The 23800-nt window shown below is 42.3% G+C and overlaps 1 protein-coding gene across 2 annotated transcripts in view; it reads left to right on the top strand.

Moving 5' to 3' along the window:
- LOC135219111 (F-box/WD repeat-containing protein 2-like) overlaps nt 1–23800 on the top strand; it is a 103622-nt gene that overhangs the window by 57574 nt on the left and 22248 nt on the right. For both annotated transcript variants that reach the window (XM_064255554.1, XM_064255555.1), the window contains exon 4: nt 18241–18467. In XM_064255554.1, the coding sequence (XP_064111624.1) occupies nt 18241–18467 (227 nt within the window). The remainder of the gene's footprint in view (nt 1–18240; nt 18468–23800) is intronic.

The raw sequence follows: 23800 nt of genomic DNA, 5'->3' as shown, positions 1-23800 counted from the left end.
TCGCCTCGAAACCTCCTGCCAAGCTTGATCGATGAGTCGACTGTATATGACAACATCGAAATGCTCCTTCCAAAATTCACGCAAGGTGAGGTTTGTGGTATCGGTGATGTCGAAATATCTCTTGAAAAGATGTTTCGTATACAGCTTCTTGAAGTTCGATATCACTTGCTGGTCCATGGGCTGGAGGAGAGGGTTGGTGTTAGGCAGAAGATAAAGAATCTTGATAAAAGACAACTCCACTAGGATATCTTACTCAAGGCCAGGAGGGTGAGCAGGGGCATTGTCCAACACCGGCAGACATTTCAGAAGGAGGCACTCCTCTTCCAAGAATTTCTTCACTGTTGGGCCGAAACAGATTTACCCACTCGGTGAACAAAAGTCTCATTACCCAGCCTTTCACATTAGCCCTCCACATCACTGGAAGCTTCTCCTTTAGCACTTTGTGGGCCTTGAAGGCTCGAGGAGTCTCCGAATGATAAACAAGTAAGGGCTTGACCTTACAATCCCCACTGGCGTTGGAACAAAGTGCGAGCATAAGCCTGTCTTTCATAGGCTTATGCCCGAGTAGCTTCTTCTCTTCCTCCGTGATGTACATCCAACGAGACATTTTTTTCCAAAAAAAGGCCAGTCTCATCACAGTTGTCTTGCTGAGAACTGTAGCCTTCGTTGATCATCATCTTGTCGAACGTCTTAATAAAGGCTTCGGCTGTTTTCGTGTCCGAGCTGGCAGCCTCCCCATGCCGCACCACCGAATGGATGCCAGTCCGTTTCCAGAATTTTTCAAACCACCCATGAGAAGCCTTGAAGTCTGGGGTTGGCGTCGATGTCCCTTCTCCGTTGTCTACGGCCTGTGCGATCAAATCGTCGAAAATAGCGCTGGCCATGTGGCAGATTGCCGTCTCGGTTATCGTATCGCCAGCGATTTCTTTGTCTTTTATCCATACAAGAAGCAACCTCTCCATCTCATCGTGCACGTGGCTCCTCTTGTTGGACAAAATAGTCACGCCCTTGGAAGGTGTAGCTGCTTTGATGACTTCCCTCTGCTTAAGTATGGTGCCTATCGTCGACGGATTTCGGCCGTATTCCTTAATGATCACACTCAACCGCATGCCAGCCTCATACTTCTTGATAATCTCCATTTTTGTTTCCATAGAAAGCATCCTCTTCTTTCCATGAACTTCAGCAACTTTCTTGGGACCCATGACTATCCGTATTTAAGTTATGTAGTACTAATTAAGTTCTCACACAACACGATAAAGTACAAAGTGAAATCACTAACACAAATTTACGTTAACAAACGAAATTGTATATGAACAAACGAATTCTGTGCTGCTACGGAGTGACCGAAGAACGCCTTTACGTAGATGCACGATGGGAGAGATGCTGACCAATAGGAGAGCAGGATCTTACAGCGGTGACTAGCATCAGGAACCTATGGGAGAGCGGGAGGATGGTGTCTAGTCTACTAAGTTGGCGGCGTGCGAGTTTTAAAATTGTTCTTGGTGGTCTGGGCGAATCTCGGGACTTTACAGTAACAACCTTTCGTAACCTGAATCATTTTCATATGCAGGGGAAACAAAAAAAATCTTCGTATTTACTTTCGTAACTTGAATTTTTTGTAAGTCGGGACTTTTGTATGTCGAGGTTCCACTGTATGCTATGAAAACTTTAATTTTTGTACATTCAGGTTAGATACATATTATTGCATTCCATTACGGATTATATTAGAAGTAAACAGTGTTGTTTGCTATTTAGTAGTAAGAACTCCTCTCTGTTAGATTGACAGGTTTATTTTGTGGAAGACAATGTTTTATGTAACAGTTTTTTGCTGTTCATACTATAAATGTCATCTAGTTAAAACACCAGTATAGTTAGACCTTTGTTTCATTCAAAACACCACCAGGACTGGCCATTAAAATTGATTAATGGGGACATTACAAAATTATCAATGTATAATTAACTCCGTAGAAAATTGCAAGCGGTACAACAAGAACGGGAGCATTTGGTGAGGACATAGAAAGCAATATGTATATCAGTTTGTCTTATATTTTTTTATTGTTTAGAGGTCAGTTAAATACTTTTATTTTGAAAATATGTACGTATTGGTTTCTTTGATTTGATGGAAATTTGTGGTTTCAAGTTTAATTTAAATGTTAGTACTGCTTGGAATTGGTTCCATTGTTTTTCATGAATGCTGGTTGCAAGTATAGTAAAGTTAAGATCTGAATTGCCATTTTAACATTTTAGTAGTATACTGATGAATACAAGTGCATGGCACCATTACAGTGTGTCTTGCTTGACACACCATAAATGAGACCTTTTCAATGTCCCTTCAGCTCCAAACAGCTCTAATTTTGCATGTAACCTTTGGTGTTTTCCATTTGGTTTTTTCTTGCTGATCTGTTTAACTGAACTTCTTTGGATTATGTTAACTTCACCTTGCTCAAATTTTCATCTTTTAATTCAAGACCATATTCTTAAAGTGGTTCTTAGGTTCCTAGTGTGCTGTCTCCCAAGATTAGTATAGATTCTATAGTTTGTTCATGAAACTTACCTGTCAGATATATATACGTATAGCTGTATTTTCTGAAGTCCGACAGAATTTTAAAAAACTTCCGACACACGCAGTGGTCGGCCAGGTGGTTAGTACCCATTCCCGCCGCTGGGAGGCGGGTATCAGGAACCATTCCCATTTTCTATTCATAATTTTTCTGTCGCCGGTGCTGAAAACACCTGTTTTCAGTACCTCCGTCTTAGGATTTTGGAAACTTCATTGCCGCTAAGTATCCTAATTGTCTTTTGATTTATTTACGTGGATTTGTGGCTAGAAGATAGGGTGTGGCTACCGAAAGCTTCGGTAGATCCGCACTTGGTATGCACGAGGGGTATGGGTCTTGCTTCTTTGTTGAGATTTGTCATGTAAGGAGTGTGAGACTTTGTCTATTCCGTAAGGAAGACGTATGATTCTATGTACGGCCAATTAATCAGTAAACTGTCTAATTCCGTAAGGAGAAAGTATGATTCGTATGTACGCAATTAATCAGTAAACAAAAGTCAGGGTAGTGAACCTGCTAACCTTCCTGTAGACTTTATTTTGCCTAACCCTATAGTATGGCCTAACGGGTTATGAATATGTCTGCAAGAGGTGATCGCTCTCCTTCATTGTTGTGAAGAGTGCTACTTCTGTTATTGTTACTCCTAACCCTGTAATGTTGCCTTCGGGCCCTAAAACAGTGTCTGTAGAGGTTATTGCCCTTTCTCTTATACTCTTTCGATTCGTAACTTAGAATCGAAAGTGCTTGCTTTAGAGAGCAATAGTGAAGTGGCTAAGTGCAGTGACAGTGCCCCTTGTGTAGTAGGAGGGTGCGTCAGATCGGCCTTATAACGCCTCTAGGTCTAGACCTCTGTCGGACTCCCAGGACCACAGGGAGAGGGCATGTCGAAAGCCGAAGGAGGGTTACGAGGAACCCCCACCGATCTGGCGTGCCTTCGGCAGTTTCTGATGAAAATCCCCAGACTGCCAAAGTTCGTGCACGTGCACGAATCCTGAAGGATTGCTTCTCGTCCTCGCGAGGCGTCCTCCCCGCGCAAGGGTTGGAGCTCTCGGAAGGACTCGCTCCCTCTAAGAAGCTTAGAGAAGAGGACGCTTCACGTCCTCTCTCTCGTCAGGAGGGACGTCAGATCCGCCCCATAACGCCTCTAGGCCTGGACCTCTGTCGGACTCCCAGGACCAGGGATGGGCATGTCGAAAGCCGAAGGAGGGTTACGGAGAACCCACATCGATCTGGCGTCCCTTCGTTAGGACTCGCGAACCCTCTAAATAGAAGCTTTATAGAAGAGGACGCTTCACGTCCCCTCTCTCTCTCGTTATGCTTTCAGTGAGAAGTAAGAAGCGAACGTCGCCTGATCACGTGTACGTCTTGAATGGGACGCTCGGATGGACGTCCGGAGCGTCCTCGCCAGTGGACGCCGAGCGCGCGCCAGGACGCCCGAGCGCGGCGCCAGGACGCAGAGCGTCCTCGCAAATGGACGCCGAGCGCGCGCCAGCGCACACCAGGTTTGTCTCCTGGCTGAACGTTTCTGTTGAACTCTTCAAGCTCTTGTTTAAGATTTGAGCCTCAAGAATGTGAAGTAAGCAGTGCTTCGGAGGAAGCTTAAAGTGAACAGACACTTCGTCTTCGAAACCCAGCAAGACCTCGGGTTTCGTGAATTCAAGAGGTCTCTGTCAATATTATATTGCTTTCGCAAAGGTGGATGGAGTTAAGAAAAGCTCAAGGGAAGATCTCGTTTTCTCTACCGCAGTCAAGACTTTTGCGATAAGGCGTTTTACGGGTTGATGTAAAGGCTCGACGTCTCAGCGACGTTCAGTAGGATTCTTGCAAAAGGGCATTCATCAAAAGGACGCTCTTCAGGAAAGCGCAAGACAGGACTTCCTTTGCCATACTGCCAATAAATTTTAAGCTTTAGCAGGCATTAGTTGTGATACGGGAGAGGAAGCTGGTTGGAGAGTTTCTTCCTCTTCCCAGGATAATTTTGCAAGCTTTTTAGCCCATCTGAAAGGGTTTTTCAGATGAATAGATTTTGTCAGTTTCTAGTCGGGACTACTCTGCCGAATTGAACATCGTCGTTCTACCTGCCGTAAGCCCTGTCTCTTAACAGGATTCTTGCCCCTTCCTCGTTTGAGACGGGAATCGGAAAATAAAATGCTCGACTTCCTGGATTACGTTTTTGTCAATTCAGTGACTTTCCCCCATTGACAATATACTATCGTTTTGTCAAGTAAGTGGTATCCCCTCATTGACAAAATATCTCTTTGTCCCGTAAATGGGTTAGTTCTCATTGACAAACATCTCTTTAACTTGATATTGCGTAAAACGAATAAGCTCTTATTGACAAGATTCGAAGAGCTCTCATTCGTCATTCGCAGACTCGTACAAGAAATAGACTTGTAGACTATTGTCAATGAACGCTTATGTCCAATAACATAAGAAGCTTGAGCTGTCTGCTTCGATTCTATAAGTTTTGTTCATGAAACTTGCCTGTCAGATATGTATGTAGCTGTATTTCCGAATTCAGCTATATATATGTCTGCCAGGTAAGTATGAACAAACCTTATTGTGATATAATAAAATATTTTGCCTTGCGTTATTTTACTACTGGTTGGTTCAAGTCATACACGCTTGCTGTAGTTACCTCTTCGGATGGCAACCGAGAGGTCTATTGTCTATTATTTTAAGGACATTTAATCGTTACTCCTGCAGCCTTCCAGGAGTTTTCCGATTTATTATCTTTTACCGTTGTATGGTAGTGTTCTGACGACACAAACGCATCTATATATTTAGCGTTTTCTGTTTCGCTTAAATATACCATCGTGAGAGTCTCTTTTTGCTAAAAAAAAAAAAAATAAAAAATAACCGGACCTATTTTCTTCATAGAATAGGGGTAAAAGCTAGCAACCCAGACATAAAGTTAAGAGACGACGTTCGTAAGCTGCTGGCTGCTGCTGTGCCTGACTGTCAGTGTCCAACCGAGCCAGTAACAGATCGTGCGCTGTCATGCGCGGTAGGTTACGTCTCTCTCCTGCGGGATTGACTGACTAACCGTATCTCTGTGCTGGCGGTTACGTCTCTCCTGCGGGATTGACTGACTAACTGTATCTCTGTCCTACAATCACGGACTTTAGCCTAAGATTGAGGGGATTTCTTACGTGAATGAATAAACGATTGCATTCGTTTTTGCCTTACTATGTTCAACAGAGTTATCTCTTAATCCTTTCGGTGCTCGTTACCGCACGGTTATAGAACTACGAGTCTACCGCAACATTGCACTTTTATATGCTCTCCTGCTTAGGCAAAGCGCAGCCTTATTAGGGAAGTAAGCATACTCGGGGAGGGAATGGATGAGCTTGCTGGGGACCATTTTCTTTCCTGAAGAAGTTTGTTTCCCCGAATAGACTGCAATTCAGACCACAGTTTTTTCCTACCGGGAAACTGAAATATTATTCAAGATATAGGAATGATTCTGAACATCTCTCAGTGCGTCATGATAGAAAGAAGGTGCCGGACATCTGGATAGGGTTTCAGATGTCCTGGATCTTAATCTGAAAGAAGTAAATGCAAGTCGGTCGTCCCTCCAGTCCTCGAAATGAGTTTTTGGAACCAGTGGTCCACATCAACTCTGAAATTCCACAGCTCTCTCATATCTTAAGATCTTCTCTCGGTCCCTGCTCGAGTTTACGAGAAAGAGCCTAATATAACAACAGGCGTAGAATGTAACGATCCTCTAGAGGTTCGTTACAGAATTGCAAAAGTCCATACGAGTCGACTCGATCGACGGCAGCAACTTTTGACTTTCGACGTGGAATCTTTCTTTAGAAAGTAAGTTGAGAGTTGTGGAGACTTTAGGGACGCCCGTTTCATTCTTCTCTTCGATAGGTTGAGGACGAAGAGGCTTCTTCTTCTCTGCTCCCTTTTTCTCTATCTGGGATCGGTACCATTAAACGCCATCCTATGATATTAAACGGGGATGGATGTTTAGTCTCTTTTTTTTTTTTTTTTTTTTTTTTTTTTTTTTTTTTTTTTTTTTTTTTTTTTTTTTTTTTTTTTTTTTTTTTTTTCCCCCTGTTTTTTTTTTTTTTTTTTTTTTTTTTTTTTTTTTTTTTCCCCTTTTTCATCGCTTAGGAAATGTATAAGAGATTTATGACGTCACAGGGAGCGACAATGACGCTGATCGCCCCATGTTGGCCTTCAGGATCCTGATTCACAGAGGTCCATACTTCTAGTTCACTTTCCAAGGACCTTTTCCGAGAGAGTCGGTCTACTCTAACTCGAAAGGTACCTATAACCTCTCCGCTCTGAGTCTGACCAACGTTCAGACTATCGAGATGTTGACAGGAATAAGATTACCGTCTTCCATTTCCGTCTGAAGAATGGGATAAGCTGGCAGTCACAACTATTAAAGAATACGCAAATATGTTGTTGACGGCTTTTGGGCTCAGAGATTTGCGTCTGTCAAACAACAAAGCCCTTCACGTCTTTGAGTTCTGTGGAATCTCGAAACTCGCTCACCATCTACTTTTTGTCTCACCTGTTTTCTCGGAGTCAGACACTCGTGCGAGATCAGGCGACATATAGTAGCCCTGAGTTTCTTGTTGACGAAGTCGGTTGCGTTTATACACCCCGATGATCGTGTAACATGAGACCAGGTTGGACTGTCAGGCATTCTTCCTTCGGGACTGAATCGCCTTTTTGCTCCTTGCTCCTTTCTCCGGCACCAGAAGCTCGAGTCAGGAGTTGATTCGCTGACGACGGTTGGGGTTGCGTTGATACACCCCCCAAGGTTTGCTTAGATTGAATCGCCCAGGCAGTCCAGACACTCATCCTTCAGCGAATAGTGCCTTATGGTCTTCAGGGTACAGCCTTGCTGTCCTTGATTCGTCTGACTGGTCAACTGGGTCGGTCACCTGACTTTAGTACAGACGGACTGACTGTGCATGTCCAGATCGAAGCTTTCAATATGGAACTTAGACGTAGTCTAAAGTTCTTGATGTCAAAGCATTCGAACCTCTCCTACCTTTTAACTTCTTGCATGTGATCAGGAAGGCCTTCTTCTAACCACCCTAGATACGACAAAGAGGGTTAGTGAGATTTTAAGCCATCGTCACAAGTTTTGGCCTTTTAGAGAACACAAAGGCGGGTGTGCTATCTAAGCCTTTCGTTGTGGCCTAAGAATGGAAACCCGTTTTGTCCTTGGGCCAGGAGCTTGGAAGCAACGATGGCACAAGTTAGTGGGCAGGAGCCAGAGAGAGTCCTGTGCCCTGTCAGGTCTCTCAAGTTTTATCTACAATAAAACTCAAGAAAGTCTAAGTCATTCGCGCAATCTGCAGTGTTCCGAAAAAGACCAGACTTGCCCATATCGAAGAACACCCTGGCTTTAGTTGTTAAGGAGTTCTTTCAAAAATGCTCCTTCATTGTGTTTGCACAAAAGATTGAAATCTTTTTTTATCTGAATGCTCACGAGGTGAGGGCGCGGCCTCGGAAGCATTTCAACAGAGCATGGCACTCAGCAACATCCTGAGTACCATGTTTTAGCGAAGCAACTCTGTGTTCACTTCACACTCCCTGCGAGATGTGAAGATGGCATATGAGATCTGCTGCTCGCTAGGGCCATACGTGGGTCTTGCAGACACAATCTTGGGGGCAAGAAGTACCACTCATCCTATCCTGTAGAAAATGGTTAGGAAGAGCTCTTAATTGAGTTTGTTGAGTCGCCAACAACAGCGACTTCTTAACTCTTAAGCCTTAGTTAACACACCTTAACTTTGGCTAGGTTGGTCAGGTGGTGATATATATATATATATATATTTATTTTACTTCTTAGCCCTCATGGTATGGGGTCAAATTGGTCTAGTCACATTGTGGTCACGCCCCCGTTGGACAGATCATCTGGAGTGCACCAGCTTTATAGGTCTCTACCTCGCTGGCAACTCTAGTAAAGCAGAAGCAGACTTGGGTGACAGTAATCACGAAGTCGGCTATGCTAACAGGTGGAACCAAGATGTAAATCATCTGCATGCATTTGTTTCCCAAAATCCTTCTATTCTGTCCCTTCCCACCTCCAACGGTGGGATTCAGCTATATATATATCTGACAGGTAAGTTTCATGAACAAAATGATATTGTTATGATACAATAAAGTTTGTTCATACTTACCTGGCAGATATATATAATCAAGTACCCACCCACCTCCCCTCAGGGGACAGTGGAAATAAAAATTATGAATAGAAAATGGGAATGGTTCCTGATACCCGCCTCCCAGCGGCGGGAATGGGTACTAACCACCTGGCCGACCACTGCGTGTGTCGGAAGTTTTTTTAAATTCTGTCGGACTTCAGAAAATACAGCTATATATATATCTGCCAGGTAAGTATGAACAAACTTTATTGTATCATAACAATATCATATTTTTACATTGATGTTGTATCTTTGTGGACGAATGCAAGCTTAGTAATACAGTGCCTGCTCAAAGAGTGGCGCAACTACAGACTGCAGCAACTTAAGTTAAGTATATCTTAGTTTTACCAGACCACTGAGCTGATTAACAGCTCTCCTAGGGCTGGCCTGAAGGATTAGATATTTTTACGTGACTAGGAACCAATTGGTTACCTAGCAATGGGACCTACAGCTTATTGTCGGATCCGAACCACATTGTATCGAGAAATTAATTTCTATCTCTAGAAATAAATTCCTCTGGTTCCGCGTTGGCCGAGCCGAGAATCAAACTTCGGACCACCGGTTTGGTTTGGTAGTCGAGAGCGAAATGCACTCGGCCAATGTGGAACTTACTGCAGTAACTACAGGGCAATTTCTATTCTCCCTATGCTCTGCAAAGTTGCTGAAAAACTTATTTTTAAGCCACTATATATATATATATATATATATATATATATATATATATATATATGATATATATATATATATATATATATATATATATAAGTACATACATATGTTGAATCTAAAGGATTGTTAGCTGACAGTCAATATGCATATAGGAAGCAATTAGGTACCTTTGATGCTCTTTTAGACTAAAGTTCCATTTGCTAGGGATTCTTAACAAGGGTTTGAGTGCAGAGTAGTTCAAATAGATTTTAGTGCTGCTTTGAGTTAGTAAATCACAAGGCAATTACTTATAAACTTCAGAGTCATGAAGTGGATGGTTATATTAGGATTTCCTCATAGGCAGGCAGCAGCGAGTTGCTGTGGACAGGATCTTGAATGAACCAAGACCTATTGTGTTTGGAGTTCTACAGGGTAGTGTTCTTGGTCCACTGTTATTTTTAGTGGTCCACTGTTATTTTTAGTGAAAACAACATTGTTCAGTACACCAGTGATGCAACACTTGTGGGTGTAGTAAAGTCTCAGGGAAGGGTGTTACTGTAGTTGTTGGGGCGTGAGGCTGAAATCTAGTAACATGAAAACACTATTGATTAGCAGATCATGTACAGATTTCCCACCCCATCCTCCCCTTTAGGTGGATGGAACTTTGCTGAATGAGTCTGAAGCTTTGACTATTATAGTTGTAACTTTTGACTCTCATCTAATTTTTGAAAACCGTCTAATAAAAGTTTCTGCAAATGCTGCATGAAAGTTAGGCATTGTTCTTAAGGCTTCATATATTTATAACAGTGGTAAAGCCACTACAACCTGTTTTAAGTCATTTGTGCTTCCTTTATCAGAATACTGTTCTGTGGTATGGATGTCTGTTTTTGCCAGAGATTTATTTTTTTTAGAAAGAGTGGTTCATGGTGGTAGGTTTCTGTTTACTGATAGTAGCAGTTATGACTTGGACCATTGTCAGATGGTCTCTTGCTTGTCACTTTTCGAGTTGTATTTCAGCATTCAATAGAGATTCACAATAAAGTAATCCCTTTACCTGCCAAGGGCAACCAGATACGGTGAACAGTAGCACCAGTGTGCAGTTAATGTGCCAAGCTGTCTAACTTCTCAGTTCCAGAGATCCTTTATTCCTCACACCATTGGACTGTGGAACAGCCTGGAAGATGTCATTCAATTGGAACTTGAGAAGTTCAAGTGAAGATGCAATGTATTATTACCCTAATACTGTTCTCCTTGCATTTTAGCACATTTTTATATATTTAGTAATTTATGTATATATATTTTTTTTATCAAATGGGATTTCTTCTTTCTGTATTTCCCTTTACCTCCTCTTGCTTCTTCCTAATGAACACCATATTCTTTGGAAGCTTGAATATCAAATCAAAGGCCCCTGTGGGCTTGTTCCAATGATGAAAATAATAATAATGGCAAAACAAATCCACAGTTATGTGAATGTACATATATTTAAATTAAAAACTTTAAGGATGGCTTTTTGGGGCAGAACAGATTCCCTAAAGCTATCCTTACAGTTTTTAATTTAAAAATATGCACATTTACATAACTGGATTTGTTTATTCTCCATTTGAAGACTCATGCTACTATGATTATTTTTTAGTAATAATAATAATTAGAGCTTTTATTTAAGTAACCCAGTAATTACCTAGTTAAGATTTTTGCTCGGCAGCTAAATTTTGAAATTCGTCGGTTGTGCTAGGTTTTTGTTTTGGGTGGGTAACAATGACTCCGCCCACTTCCAGGGAAAGAGAGGAACAACTTGGCAAAGAGCTCAGTTTGTTTCTGCTGGCTGATGGCTATATACCAGTTGTTGGCAGCTTTGTTTTGAAATTCTTGACTTTTATGGTTGCTTTTCATTGCAGTTGGTGAAGTATTTTCATTTGTTAGCCAATTTGGCACTATATAGATAGTGGTATGTTCACCTAGAGACCTTGTTATTGATTTGGCTATTTTGTCCCAAATTTGACTACCTTCTTTGACGATGTCAGACTCAAGTTCATCTTACTCTAGGTATTGCATTAAAGGCTGCAATAAATGCCCAACTAAAGAATCTTATGACTCCCACATGATATACACACATTGCCTTTGACAAATTCACTTGACTTAGGATGTTCAGAATGTAATGACTGGGACGATAGGAAGTGGAAAACCTGAAAATCTCATTTGAGGAAATGGGCCAGAGATAGGGAAAGAAAGGCAATTGCCCGGGCGGGGACTAGTAAATCAGTAGCTAGCCAGGAATCTTCTGATGTTAAATCTGATTCTCATGTTTCTGTTATTTCAACGGCCCTCATTCCCAGTTCTCTAACTGTTCCACCTTCTCCAACATCCCATGCTTCTGATCCCAACCCCATTGCCAGTCTTGAAGCAAAATTTGACAAGTGGTTCACTTTAATGGTAGAGACCATGGAACAAGTTGGTTCTTTTCTTATGTTAGTGAAGTGTTGGTGGAGGAGGTGGCTGCTTATTCCGCCGATTCTCCTAAGTGGAGGGGTCACTGGCATACTCCCCTAAACGAAGGAGGAGTCAAACTGATAGCCCAAGGGAGGTCAGTGGGGTCTGCCTACTGGCAGTCTTCTCCCTCAGTTCAACCTGTTGACGTATCCCAGGTTGCAACCAAGAGCCATTGGAAAGGTCTCTCTTTGGATATGCATAGTTTGTTTAGGTCAGGGGATTCTTCGACCTAAGCGACAGTGGCACTTAGTGGACAAGTCTCAGCCTTTGAAGAGACGTGTGATAGATATGTCACTCCTCCATCAGTGCCTGTTAGGAGTTTAAGGATCCTGAGCACCCATCATGCAGTCACTGGGACAACTTGGAGCATTTTTCATCAGACTGCCTCTCAAATTCTGATGCTCCTTCAGTGCCCTAAGCCCATTGTCATTTCTCCAAGATTTACTTCGTCAGAGCCTCATCAAGTGCCCAAGCTCCTCGCTCTTCCTTCTGAGCACCCTCATTCCTTAGAATGTTCTGAAGCACCTGAACTTCCAGCAGCTCCCGACCGCTCAGAGGGAGCCAGGCTCCCAGTGACGCCCAAGTACCCAGATACATTTCTTCTGCTCCTGTGGTTAATTCTTCTGCTTCATCATCATCAGTGGATGTAATGGTTGTGTCCCCTCCTGCTTTGGTAGGAACCTCTTCTCTTGTTCAGGATTACCCTGCTGGGGATATTGGTGTTGATCCTATTCAGAGTAAGCTAGGCAGCATTTTGTACTTATTTAACAAGGCTCCTTCAACTCTTCAGGTGCCTGTGGATTTAACCTTATCTCCAGTCTCCTCTGATGAAAAAGCTTTTGGAGGTCAGGAGACTCCATCGTCAGCTAATGCTTTTCTCTATTGAGATTTCTGCAGGCCACTTTTTTTTTTTTACTTCTTTTCACCAGCAGCGCCATCTTTGCCAGCATCGACTTTTTTCATAAGCATGCAACCCTTTACTTCCTCCAGGGTACCGAAGATGTACTTTTGTCGTCAGTGAAGAAGGCTCCTTGTGAAATAAATGGATGGCTCGCAGAGAAGAGGGACCATGGCAGGACCACCTCTATCTTCCCTCTTTCTAGATTATCCAGAAGATACCTTTCATACACCACAGGAGAAGTGCCTCCCTTGGGAGTTTCTGCCTCCTCCCAAGGGGACTTCTTGGAATTGGAAGATCTGCTTGGAGGTCAGCTTTTACTTTGGCAAAGGTCTTGTTTTTGGCTTTGGGACTGGCTCATGTTTTGAATAATCTCTTCAAAGTTTTTGAAGTAATGAGCCTTTTAAACTGGGCTGTTGGCATCATGGATTGCAAGGTTCAAGACTACCCTGTGTTACCTGATGATTACTCCTCTGACTGGCTAGGAGTGCTCGGAATCAGGCATGGCTCCCAGGAGCTGGCCTCCTTTTATGCCTTGGAATGCTCTAGAAACAAGAGCTTTGGTGCTTGTTTACAACTGAGGGAGTTACTCCTTTACAGAAATTGGCTCTTCTTTATTCTCCCTTAGATAGATGTCATCATTTTCCCCAAGCTATGGTACTGAGTATTGCTTCAAAAGAAAAGCATACAAGATTTGTTGACACAGTCATCTAGATGCCCAAGAGAGACTCCTGCCTTTAGTTCTAAACAGCTTCTTCATGCTCAGATGCAGCCCTTTCAGAGCAAGCTAAGGGCATATCCTAGAACCAGAGGGAATGTCCTTTTCACGGCACATTCTGTTAAGAATTCCTCATCAAGAACGTCCTCTCGCAAGTAAGGAGATCATTCTCCTTACTCGAGTCACAACTAGACTCCAATTAATTTGGGAGCATTGGAAGGAGAAGGGTGGAGAGCTGTGGATAATAAATGTCCTGAAAGAGAGTTGCATCATCCTTTTTTAAAGAAGCCTCCCTTTGTCAGCATGTCAGTAGTATTGATGGGTTACCACTCAGGTTCAAAAAAGTTTTTGGCCCATCGACATGCAGGACACCTACTTCCATATCCTAATCCATCTGGATTCAAGAAAGTTCCTCAGGTTTGTCTTCGAAGGCAGGGTATTGTAGTTTGGCCCCCTGTGCCTCTCGATGGCTCTGCAAGTGTTCACCGAGTTCTTGCTGCCCCAGAAAAATGGCTTCATTTAAAGGGAATCAGGATTTCCCTCTGTCTCAATGATTGGTTACTTCGGGCACAATTGGAGATACAGTGTACATTGAACCTCAAGAAAACTTCTTTTAGCGCTAGATTTTGAAATTCTTATCTACACAGAAATCCCAACTGACTCCCTATCAGAGGATTCATTTTTTAGGGATGACGATAGACTCTCTGGATTTCCAGGCTTTTCTGTCCCCAAAAGGGAGAATCGTGCCTGAAGAAGGTAAACGAGAGTCTGTCCCTCAATAGATGTTCGGCCAGCAGTTGGTTGAGCCTGCTTGGCACTCTGCCGTCGATAGAACAGTTCGTCTCCCTAGGCAGGCACCATCTGATGCCCCTGTAGTATAGTATTTTGAGAGTCAGTAGGAACAGAAAGATCCTCCCGGACTCCTTCATTTTCTCTGTTACCAGAGATAGATGAGAAGTCTTTGGTGGAATTCCAAAAAGGGATTGTTGGAAAGGAAGTCTCTTCTCCCTCTGAACCCCGCATGAACTTCTCAGATGCAACAGATCTGGGTTGGGGTGCCCTTCTTGGGAACAAGAAGATATCAGGGACTTGGTCCCAAGAACAATAATTGTTTCACATAAATGTAAAGGAATTAAAGGCTGTACTACATTTAGGCCTTCAATTGTTTGCCTTAGAAGTGCAAGACAAGACAGTAGCAGTCCATTCAGACAGCCTCACTGCTCTGTCCTACATCAGGAAGCAAGGGGGAACTCTCTCTTTCGCCCCATACGAAGCAGCGAGAGATTTCCGTCTTTAGTTGGACCAGAACTGCACAAAGATCATGACTTGCTTCGTTCAAGGGAAGCTCAATGTCCTGGCGGACGAATTAAGCCACCAGAAACAAGTTCTCTCAATAGAATGAACCTTAGATCCTCTGGTCTGCCTGGATCTGTGGAAGCTTTGGGGAAAGCTGATGGTGGATCTGTTCGCCTCTTCCAGAAATCAACGGCTTCCTCGGTTTTGTTCACCGGTCCCAGATTATTTAGCATAGGCAGTGGATGCAATGTGGCAAGACTGGTCAAACAAAAGACCTGTATACTTTTCCTCCATTCAACATGGTCAGACAAGTGATGAACAAATTTTGAACTCGCCAAAACGTGTATGATATTAATAGCCCGTTTTGACCATCAAAGGAATGGTTTTTGGACCTCATCAACCTGTTAGTAGATTTTTTGTGGCTTCTTCCACAAAGATCTCAGCCACTCAGACAGCCACACTTCAGACTTTTTCACCAAGGCTTGTCTACTCTGGCCCTGACAGGCTTCAAACTGTCAGGAGATTGCCTGAAAAAATGGTTTTTCAATAGTAGCTTCAGAGGCTATTTGCCAAATGTAAAGGCAATCTTTTGACAAAGTATATGAGACCAAGTGGAAGATCTTTAGGATCTGGTGCAGTAGACAATACCTCCTCTACTTAGAACACTATAACTCAAATAGCTAATTTTTTTTATATTTAAGAACACCAGAAGCCTGTCCACCTCCACAATTAAGGGTGATAGAGCCATTTTGAACTCTGTTTTTCACCACAGAGGAATGGATTTGTCTACTAGTCCAGATTTGTCGGACCTAATTAAGTCTTTTGACACCGGCAGACAGAAGGAGGTTCCTGTCTTCATATGGAATTTAGATGTGCATAGTTGTAAATGGTTTTCTGGTCCTTGTTTTGAGCCCATTCATTCTGTTTCATTACGAGACCTGACTAGAAAGACCCTTTTTCTGGTTTCTTAGCTACAGTGAAACAGGTCAGTGAAGCTCACACCTTGGATAAGAGAGTAGGTTTCTCCAAAGTGAATGCAGTTTGCTCTTATTCCCTGGGTTCTTTGGCCAATAATGAGTCTTCCTCTCATCCTTGGCCACATTCCTTTACAATTAGTAGTCTGACTGATATATTGGATCCTTATGACAATGAGAGTGTGTTATGTCCTGTGAGATCTTTGAAGTATTGCCTTCACAGAACCAAAGATATTCGTGGTGTCGTGCAGACTGTATTGTTCAGTTGAGAACCCTTGGGAACTTCTGTCTTAGAATGCCCTGGCATTCTTTTCTTCCTGAGGGACATTATCTTGGAAGCTCAGACCTTGATTGAATAAGACATATTTCCTATTTGCAATGTTAAAGCTCATGAAATTAGAGCAGTGGCCTCTTCATTGGCATTCATATGCAGTTTGTCTCTCTTCAATATTACAATTGACTTTGAAAATGTTAGTCGGTATTTGTTTCCCATTACTTACGTGAGATGGAAACTATTTGATAAGTTCAGTGCCTTGGGTCCATTTTTATCGGCTGATGTGTTGTTGGGAGAGGAAGTGTTGGAAGCAACTCTTCCTAATTTTTTAGTCTTCGCTATGACATAAGGCACTGAAGGCACTGGGGAGCCTGGAGGTGCAAGATACCTGGAGTACCCTCCAGTCCTTGTATGGTAAGGTGTGGTTGTGTTATAATTGTTCTTTTGGGCGTAGATAACAGTTTTCTGGTTCTATTGCGGTACTGGGCCGTGGGCAGGGCAAATTGATTGTATCTTTGCTAGCCATCGGACTTTGTCCTTCACTGCAAAGTACTCACTGAAGTGTAGGGATGATCCATGACTAGACCGCCACGCCACTACGTGATAAGATGAGTGACAACCAGTTAGTATCTACCTGCAATGAACCTCTTATCAGGTAAGGAAACAACAGACATTATCATAATGTTGGCAATTTTTTTTATTTTCAAATTTATTACCATTCCCAATATTTTGGGGGTAGAAGTGTCCTTGCATCCCACCTCCTGTCAATGTGGGAATCAGCTATGTAATTACTGGGTAAATTACTTGAATAGAAATGATATTTTTATGGTAAAATAATGTTTTTATACTTGTTCAGTAATTACATGATCAGAGCCCTCCTTCTGTCCCCTCGTATGGACATTTAGGGGCATAAAACAAACTGAGCTCTTTGCCCAGTTGTTCCTCTCTTCCCTGAAAGTGGGTGGGGTCATTGTTACTTTCCCATAACAAAAGATTAGCACGACCCGTGCATTTCAAAATTCAGTTGCCGGGCAAGTGAAACTCTGAGCTATATAATTACAGGGCAAGTATAAATAGAACATTATTATATCATAAAAATTAATTTTTTTATTACTGTTCTGTGATCACTGAGTCAGAACACTCGATACAGTTGGATATGGCCCTGATAGAGTTAAGTTGTTTCATTATGTAAGTGGTTTATTGCTGATAAAATACTAGCCATTTTCAGTGCAAGTTTAAGTTTGTAGATTATAATTACAGGCAGTCGCCAGCTTATGATGAGTTCGGCTTACGACGTTCCGAGTTAACAGCACTTTTCAATTATATTTATCAGAAATTATTTCCAGGTTTATGACGCATGTTCCAGAGTTACAACACTTACAACACTGAACGGGCAGAAGAAATATGACTCCAAAAATGCTAAATAATCAATATTTGAAGGTTTTTTGATGAAAAATGCAATAAGAATGAAATTTAAATAGTTATTAATGCACCCGAAGCATTAAAAGTAAGGTTTTCGTAGGATTTTTGACAATGCTCCGGCTTATGACAATTTTCGGCTTACAACGCGTCCCAAGAACGGAACCCTCATCGTAACCTGGGGACTGCCTGTACTGAAGATAATTTTGGGCTTATGCAAAGTAGTAATGTAATAATTATGCATATGCGTATTATTATTTTTAGAAAATAATACAAATATGTTACTGCACTACACATTTTCAAAGTAGTATACAGGAAATCCCCAGGTTATGTTGGGGGTTCCATTCCTGAAGTGCAGTGTAAGCCAGAACAATGTACTACTAATAAAGAACTGCTAAAATTTAGAAATAAAGTGATGAAACCTTACCTTTAGTAGTTGTTTTGAAAACTTCCCAATTGGTTTATTGGGCTTCTGGTGAGGTGTGCATCCATGATCTTGTAGAATTTCCTTAAAAAATGTACAAATATTCTTCCATCGCTGTAAGACTGAAACGATGTGACCTCAGGAACATTCACTGTAGCCCAGTATGTATAGATTTTGTTATGAATATATTTGGAAAGTGGTGTAGGCTCAGAACAGCGTAAGCCGAGGCTGACATTACCCCGGGGCTGTGTGTATAATAATTCTAATCCTTCATTTTTATGTCATTTAATTTCATACGGTCTATATCAGTCTTGTTTCTAATGTGAACAGCAAAAAAACATTTTTAGTAATATTGTGTTTGATATTTTCAGAGTTATTAAAAGCCAGAGTCAGATATGGTTCAAGAAATGTAAAGAGCTTGGAGTTAATGTTGAAAAGATAAATAGTGATTGTGATTGGCATCAGATATATGTTTCATCTCTACGACAGCAGCTCTGTATGAAGAATGGCACTGCATTTACTGAGCGGTTCATGCAGCTACAAAATTGCAAAAAGGCTGTCAAAGCAGTTGATTATCAGCATGGCTTTCTGTGCACAGGTATCTTCAAACTTAATTTTTTTGTACCAAGAAATCACCAGTGACAATAGAAATATACTGCAATTTACTTGGTATACAGTAGTATGTGCTTTACAAGTGTAGTTTGTTCATATACAAAACAAACCTTCGGTCTTAACATTAGGATATATGCTAGCGCCAGCTGTAAAACTGGTAAAATTAATAAAAAAAAACTTGTGGGATCCAGGGACTATTGGCATCTGTACCTGGTCATGGGGCATTGTAGTTCCCAGAATGCCTTGGGCATCCTGTGACCATCAGTTACTTTCCTACCGCCTTTAAGAGAGGATGTGATTACTTTCTATCTCTTTAAAGCTGGTTTAGTTTGGCTGTTTATTTTCATAGCTTTTCATTTTTCTTTCTCTGGGTGATCTCAGTGTGGGTGTCATCTGCTAGGTTTGTGTAAATTGTGAGATGTGAAGAATTTTGCTTCACCAACAGAACTTTCTTCGGGATTTCACAAGAGACAAAGGAAATGCCCTAGAGTGAGTGGATTTTCTTGTTCAAGATTCCTAACATCGGTGTCTATAGATCCTCACCCAACGTGTAGTAGGTGCAGAGAAAACGTATTTACAAATATACCAATACTTGTTCAGTTTGTCGCGGTTGGTCGGTGGAACAATGGAAGAAGTTTTATAGGAAAGGTCAGTACAAAAGAAATGAGACGCCGCCATCTTTGGATGATCAAGCATCTTCAGCTTCTTTTGTATCAGCTATACATCAGACTGCTCCATATGTTTCGTCACCTGGTTTTTGAAGTTTCCCATACTCCTTCAGTTTCTTCTAACAATTCGTTATTGGAAACACCAGGAGGGGTTTTGGGTAATTTTGTACATAATTACGCTCCTTCATTCCCTGCAGGAAGAGGGGAGCATCTCCATCTTTGTCCCAGATTTCAGTCCCTGATGTGCAGAGGATGGAAGGAATGTGGTCTGTGTTAGGCCTATCAGGCATACCAACCTGGGAAGGGTTGTTATTACACTATATGATATCACGTTTCTCTCCGAGTCCTTCGACTATGAGTGTCCGCCATCCACCTGGTCTGCAGTTTATGGGGACAGACTCTACAGCAAGGGCAACAACGCCAGTGTTTCCGGCAATACAGAATTTTGTAAATAGTTTTTACATCACACGCAGGGATACAGGCAGTAGCCGCTCAGCATCTCCCATCAAGCGTGGTGACGTCACAACCGACGCCATCAGTGACGTCAAAAACTAACATTGCTGCCACCATGATGTCACAGCATACGGCCTCTCTCGCATCCTCATTGCCTTCTAAGGTGAATATTCTTTCAAATTCAGTAGTACACGCAGTTATGGAGAAATTGCAAACTTTAGAAGACAGAATAGATAAGAAAGTCAAAAAGAAAAGACGTGAATCGTCTTCTTCTTCTTCTTCATCTTCTCCTAGTTTGATGTCATCACAAAGCTCGATGACGTCACCACAAAGCTCGATGACTTCACCACATGTACCAGTCAAGTGTTGGAGGATAAGGGACTCCATGACTGATCCTAGTGCCAAGAAGAGAGGATTAAACTCTTATTCATCTTCGAGCCAGGACTGTCACATCCTTGTCAAAAACAAAGTGAAGAAGGCGGTAGCTGACAAAGGTAACAATAGTGACCACCGTCATTTACATATGTACGCATGGACGAAAGGGTTGACGGCCACTGGAATGGGAGTTGAGACAACGATGCCAATGGTGAGGACAAATCTGTTAGTAGATACACCACTGCTGTTAAAAAAATCAACAGTGAGTGACATCAATCGGCAAAGAATGGAGAACATATACTAGTTTCTCCTGTAAGACCTTTTAAAATAAAAATAAAGGTTGAGAAAGCTCCGATTAAAAGGTCAAATAATAGAGTTGGTAGCTCCTCTAGATACACCAAAGGAAGGAGCTGTTTGCCTCGACACCAGAAGATCAAGGTCAACTTCCCCGACAGCCGTGGGGAATGATAGCCCAACGACCGTTGATTATATTAATAGAAACAGAAAGGAAGTTAGTTCTACTTCACGAGAGTCATCATCCTGGAGGAATAAACAGGGTTTTAGCTCTAGATCCTTGAGCTTAGAAGTATTTAGGCAGTCGCATTCTCCTGGTGGCTATTCAAGATCAAGCCAACAATAGCCATCAGAGATCAAAGATGCTGTGGTCGCAGGGTCGGACGGCAGTGAATCACACAAGCGTTTGTCAGAGGATAGGAGTGAACTAACTTCTCCTGCGGTCGAGCAGAATTCTTCAGAATCGGAGGAAGGGGGGAATCAGGAGTTTCTGACTTCATATGCAGATGTGATTGATTGGATTCGTCAATTCAATAACCACTCAAGGAAGTCTGAAACACCTGCCAGTATAGCTCCTACAGGAATTGATGTGCTATTAGGACTGAAAAAGGATAACAAGGTGTTGTATGAATTACCATGCTCAAGTCATGCAGAGTCTGTTACAACATGTTAATGCACGGATTTCTGGAAGGGATAATTCTTTAAGATGAAATAGATCATTCAAGTTCATTCCCCTGCCATTACTGAGACAGGAAATATTATGCGACACCTGTTGTTCCATTATTATCAAGACAAATCAACGCAGATGTAATAAGGTTAAAACCTGGATTAACCTTGAATCAGGTGAATAAGGAATGCCCATCAATGACTTGTCAGGAAGCTGCTACATTAGAAGCAATGGCTTCTTCTGTCTTTCAGACAGCTTCTTGGTTAGACCTTTGGTCAACGGCAGTAGCTAAAATTACATCCTAAGAATCAACAAGGAGATTAGTGGATGAGGCAGTGTTTACCAGATTGCTTCAATCTAGTTCAAAAGCAATTTTGTTCTTGACAAATTTGAGTGCCACTGTATGGGCTAATATCCTGTTGATGAGGAGATATGCAGCATTGGCTAGATTAAGCCGTACTATAGATTTGGATTCCCTATTAGCAATTCAGAATGGGGATATCTTGGTCGCAATTGCTGTTGCCAAAAACTATACTAGAAGCTGCCACTAGCAAATACCTCAAAAGAGACCAAGGAGACAATCCCTCCCCTAGCTCATCGGCCCTTTCACAATAGACCCAATAGAGAAAGGGGTATTAGGGGCAGAGGGAGAGGTTTGAGATGATAGGATGGGTGCATCTCAGCACTCAGCCACACCAGTGGGGGGATGCCTGGTAAATCATTGGAGGGTGTGGCAGAAATTTGGAGCAGAGCAGTGGGTGGTGGATGTACTCAGAGTCGGATATCTGATTCCATTTAACTTTACTACACCCCTGACAGAACAACTATTACCACACCTCTTTTATGCTCAGGAATCTCAGAAATTTCTTATCCTGCAAGAAGAAGTGAAGATGATGGAGAAGGGAGCTATAGAACAAGTAACACTTTCTTCAAGAGGATTTTACAGCCATATTTTCCTTGTTCCCAAGGCCAGTGGAGATTGGAGGACAGTTATAGATCTATCAACATTGAATCTGTTCATAAGAAAAACGAGAATCAAAATGGAGACCCCAAGGACAGCAAATCTGGGACAAGGATTTTATGCTGACAATAGACTTGAAGTACGCATATTTCCAGATCCCGATCCATCAATCTTCCTGGAAATTTCTCTGCTTCAGCCTTGCAGGGAAAGTTTTCCAATTCAGAGTCCTGTGCTTTGGACTGACAACGTCTCCCCAAGTATTTACAAGGATATTCACTCTCGTGTCAAAATCGGCGCATGCTCGGGATCAGGTTAATAGATACCTGGACAACTGGCTGGCGATAGCAAAGTCATGAGAAAAATTACTTTGGGACAGGGATATCCTTCTAAAGTTTTGTCACAGCCTAGGTATTGTGATAAATCATGAGAAGTCGAGTTTGGATCCCAGTCAGGCTGGTGTATCTGGGGATGATTATAGACACAGTAAAGGCCAAAGCTTTCCCTTCAGACCTGAGGGTGGAGAAATGCAAACAAGTAGTGAATGCCTTTCTAGGCAAACAAACACAACCAGCAAAACAGTGGCAATAATCATGGGAATCCTAAGTTCCTTGGAGAAGCTGGTGCCTCACGGGAGACTACATCTTCGGTCCTTACAATGGAGGATGAAAAAATTTTGGTCACCAACTGCAGATCACCCATACGAGCACATTCCCTTGTCAACAGAGGTGAAGAAAGATCTACTGTGGTGGTTGCAGGACAGCAATCTGACAGTGGGAGTTCTCCTTCAACAACCCTCTCCGGATCTCCTGCTGTTCTCGGATGCATTGCTTGAAGGTTGAGGCCTGCATGGAGGAACTGATGATTTTGGGGAAGTGGAATCACAAGGACAGGGAGGTCCATTTAACATGCTAGAGTTAAAAGCAGTTTCTCTAATACTATAGGAATTCCAGGAAAGAATGAAAGAACAATCAGTGGTATTGATGTCAGACAACACCACAGTAGTAGCCTATGTAAATAAGCAAGGAGGCCTGGTATCTCATCAGTTACACCTGATGACAGTTCTTCATCAGTGGGCTGTAGAGAACTTGGTAGACATCAGGGCCAGATATATTCTAGGAAAAAGAAACAGTAGCTGACAAATTGAGCCGCAGGGACCAGATTATAGGAAAAGAGTGGTGCTTACATCAGGAGGTGGTCGACAGAATGTTCATCTTGTGGGAAAGGCCAATCATAGACCTGTTCTCAACCAGGTACAACAAAAAGTTGGAGGTATATTGTTCAGTAGTCCTGGACTCAGAAGCAGTTGCAGAAGATGCTCTACAACACCCATGGGACGATTGGACGTATACGCGTTTACTCCGTTTTGCCTGATCCGTCAGGTTCTGAACAAGGTGATGCAGTCTCAGAACCTGAAGATGACTGGTAGCCCCATTGTGGCCGAAGGCAGAATGGTTTCCAGACCTGTTGGAACTTCTAATAGATGTCCCTATCGTTTCACGGGTGGAGACTGTCAACTACCTCCTGCGAGCGAGAGGCTTTTCTCAGAAGGCAGTATCACATATGGCAGGAAATATCAGAAGGTCATTGACAGCTGTGTACCAGGGAAAATGGTCCATATACTGTGATTGATGTCATAGAGGGAGCCTTTCTCCACTCAGAACCACTATTCAGCAGTTAGTGGATTTTCTGATATACGTATATCAGAACAGAAAGACATCTGTCTGTATCTGCCATAAAGGGATACAGGGCTGCACTAGCTTCGGTTCTATGGATGAAAGGTGTGGACATTTCTTCTTCATGGGAAATGTCTATGTTAATGAAGGGTTTTGAGCAGTCCTGTTCCCTGAAGGAACTAAAAGCTCCAGATTGGGATTTAACCATGGTACTGAGCAGCCTTACAA

The sequence above is a fragment of the Macrobrachium nipponense genome, chromosome 1 (assembly GCF_015104395.2).
Source record: "Macrobrachium nipponense isolate FS-2020 chromosome 1, ASM1510439v2, whole genome shotgun sequence".
Lineage (NCBI taxonomy): Eukaryota > Metazoa > Arthropoda > Malacostraca > Decapoda > Palaemonidae > Macrobrachium > Macrobrachium nipponense.
The sequence above is the reverse complement of the archived record's forward strand: the minus strand, read 5'-3'. Positions and strand labels throughout refer to the sequence as shown.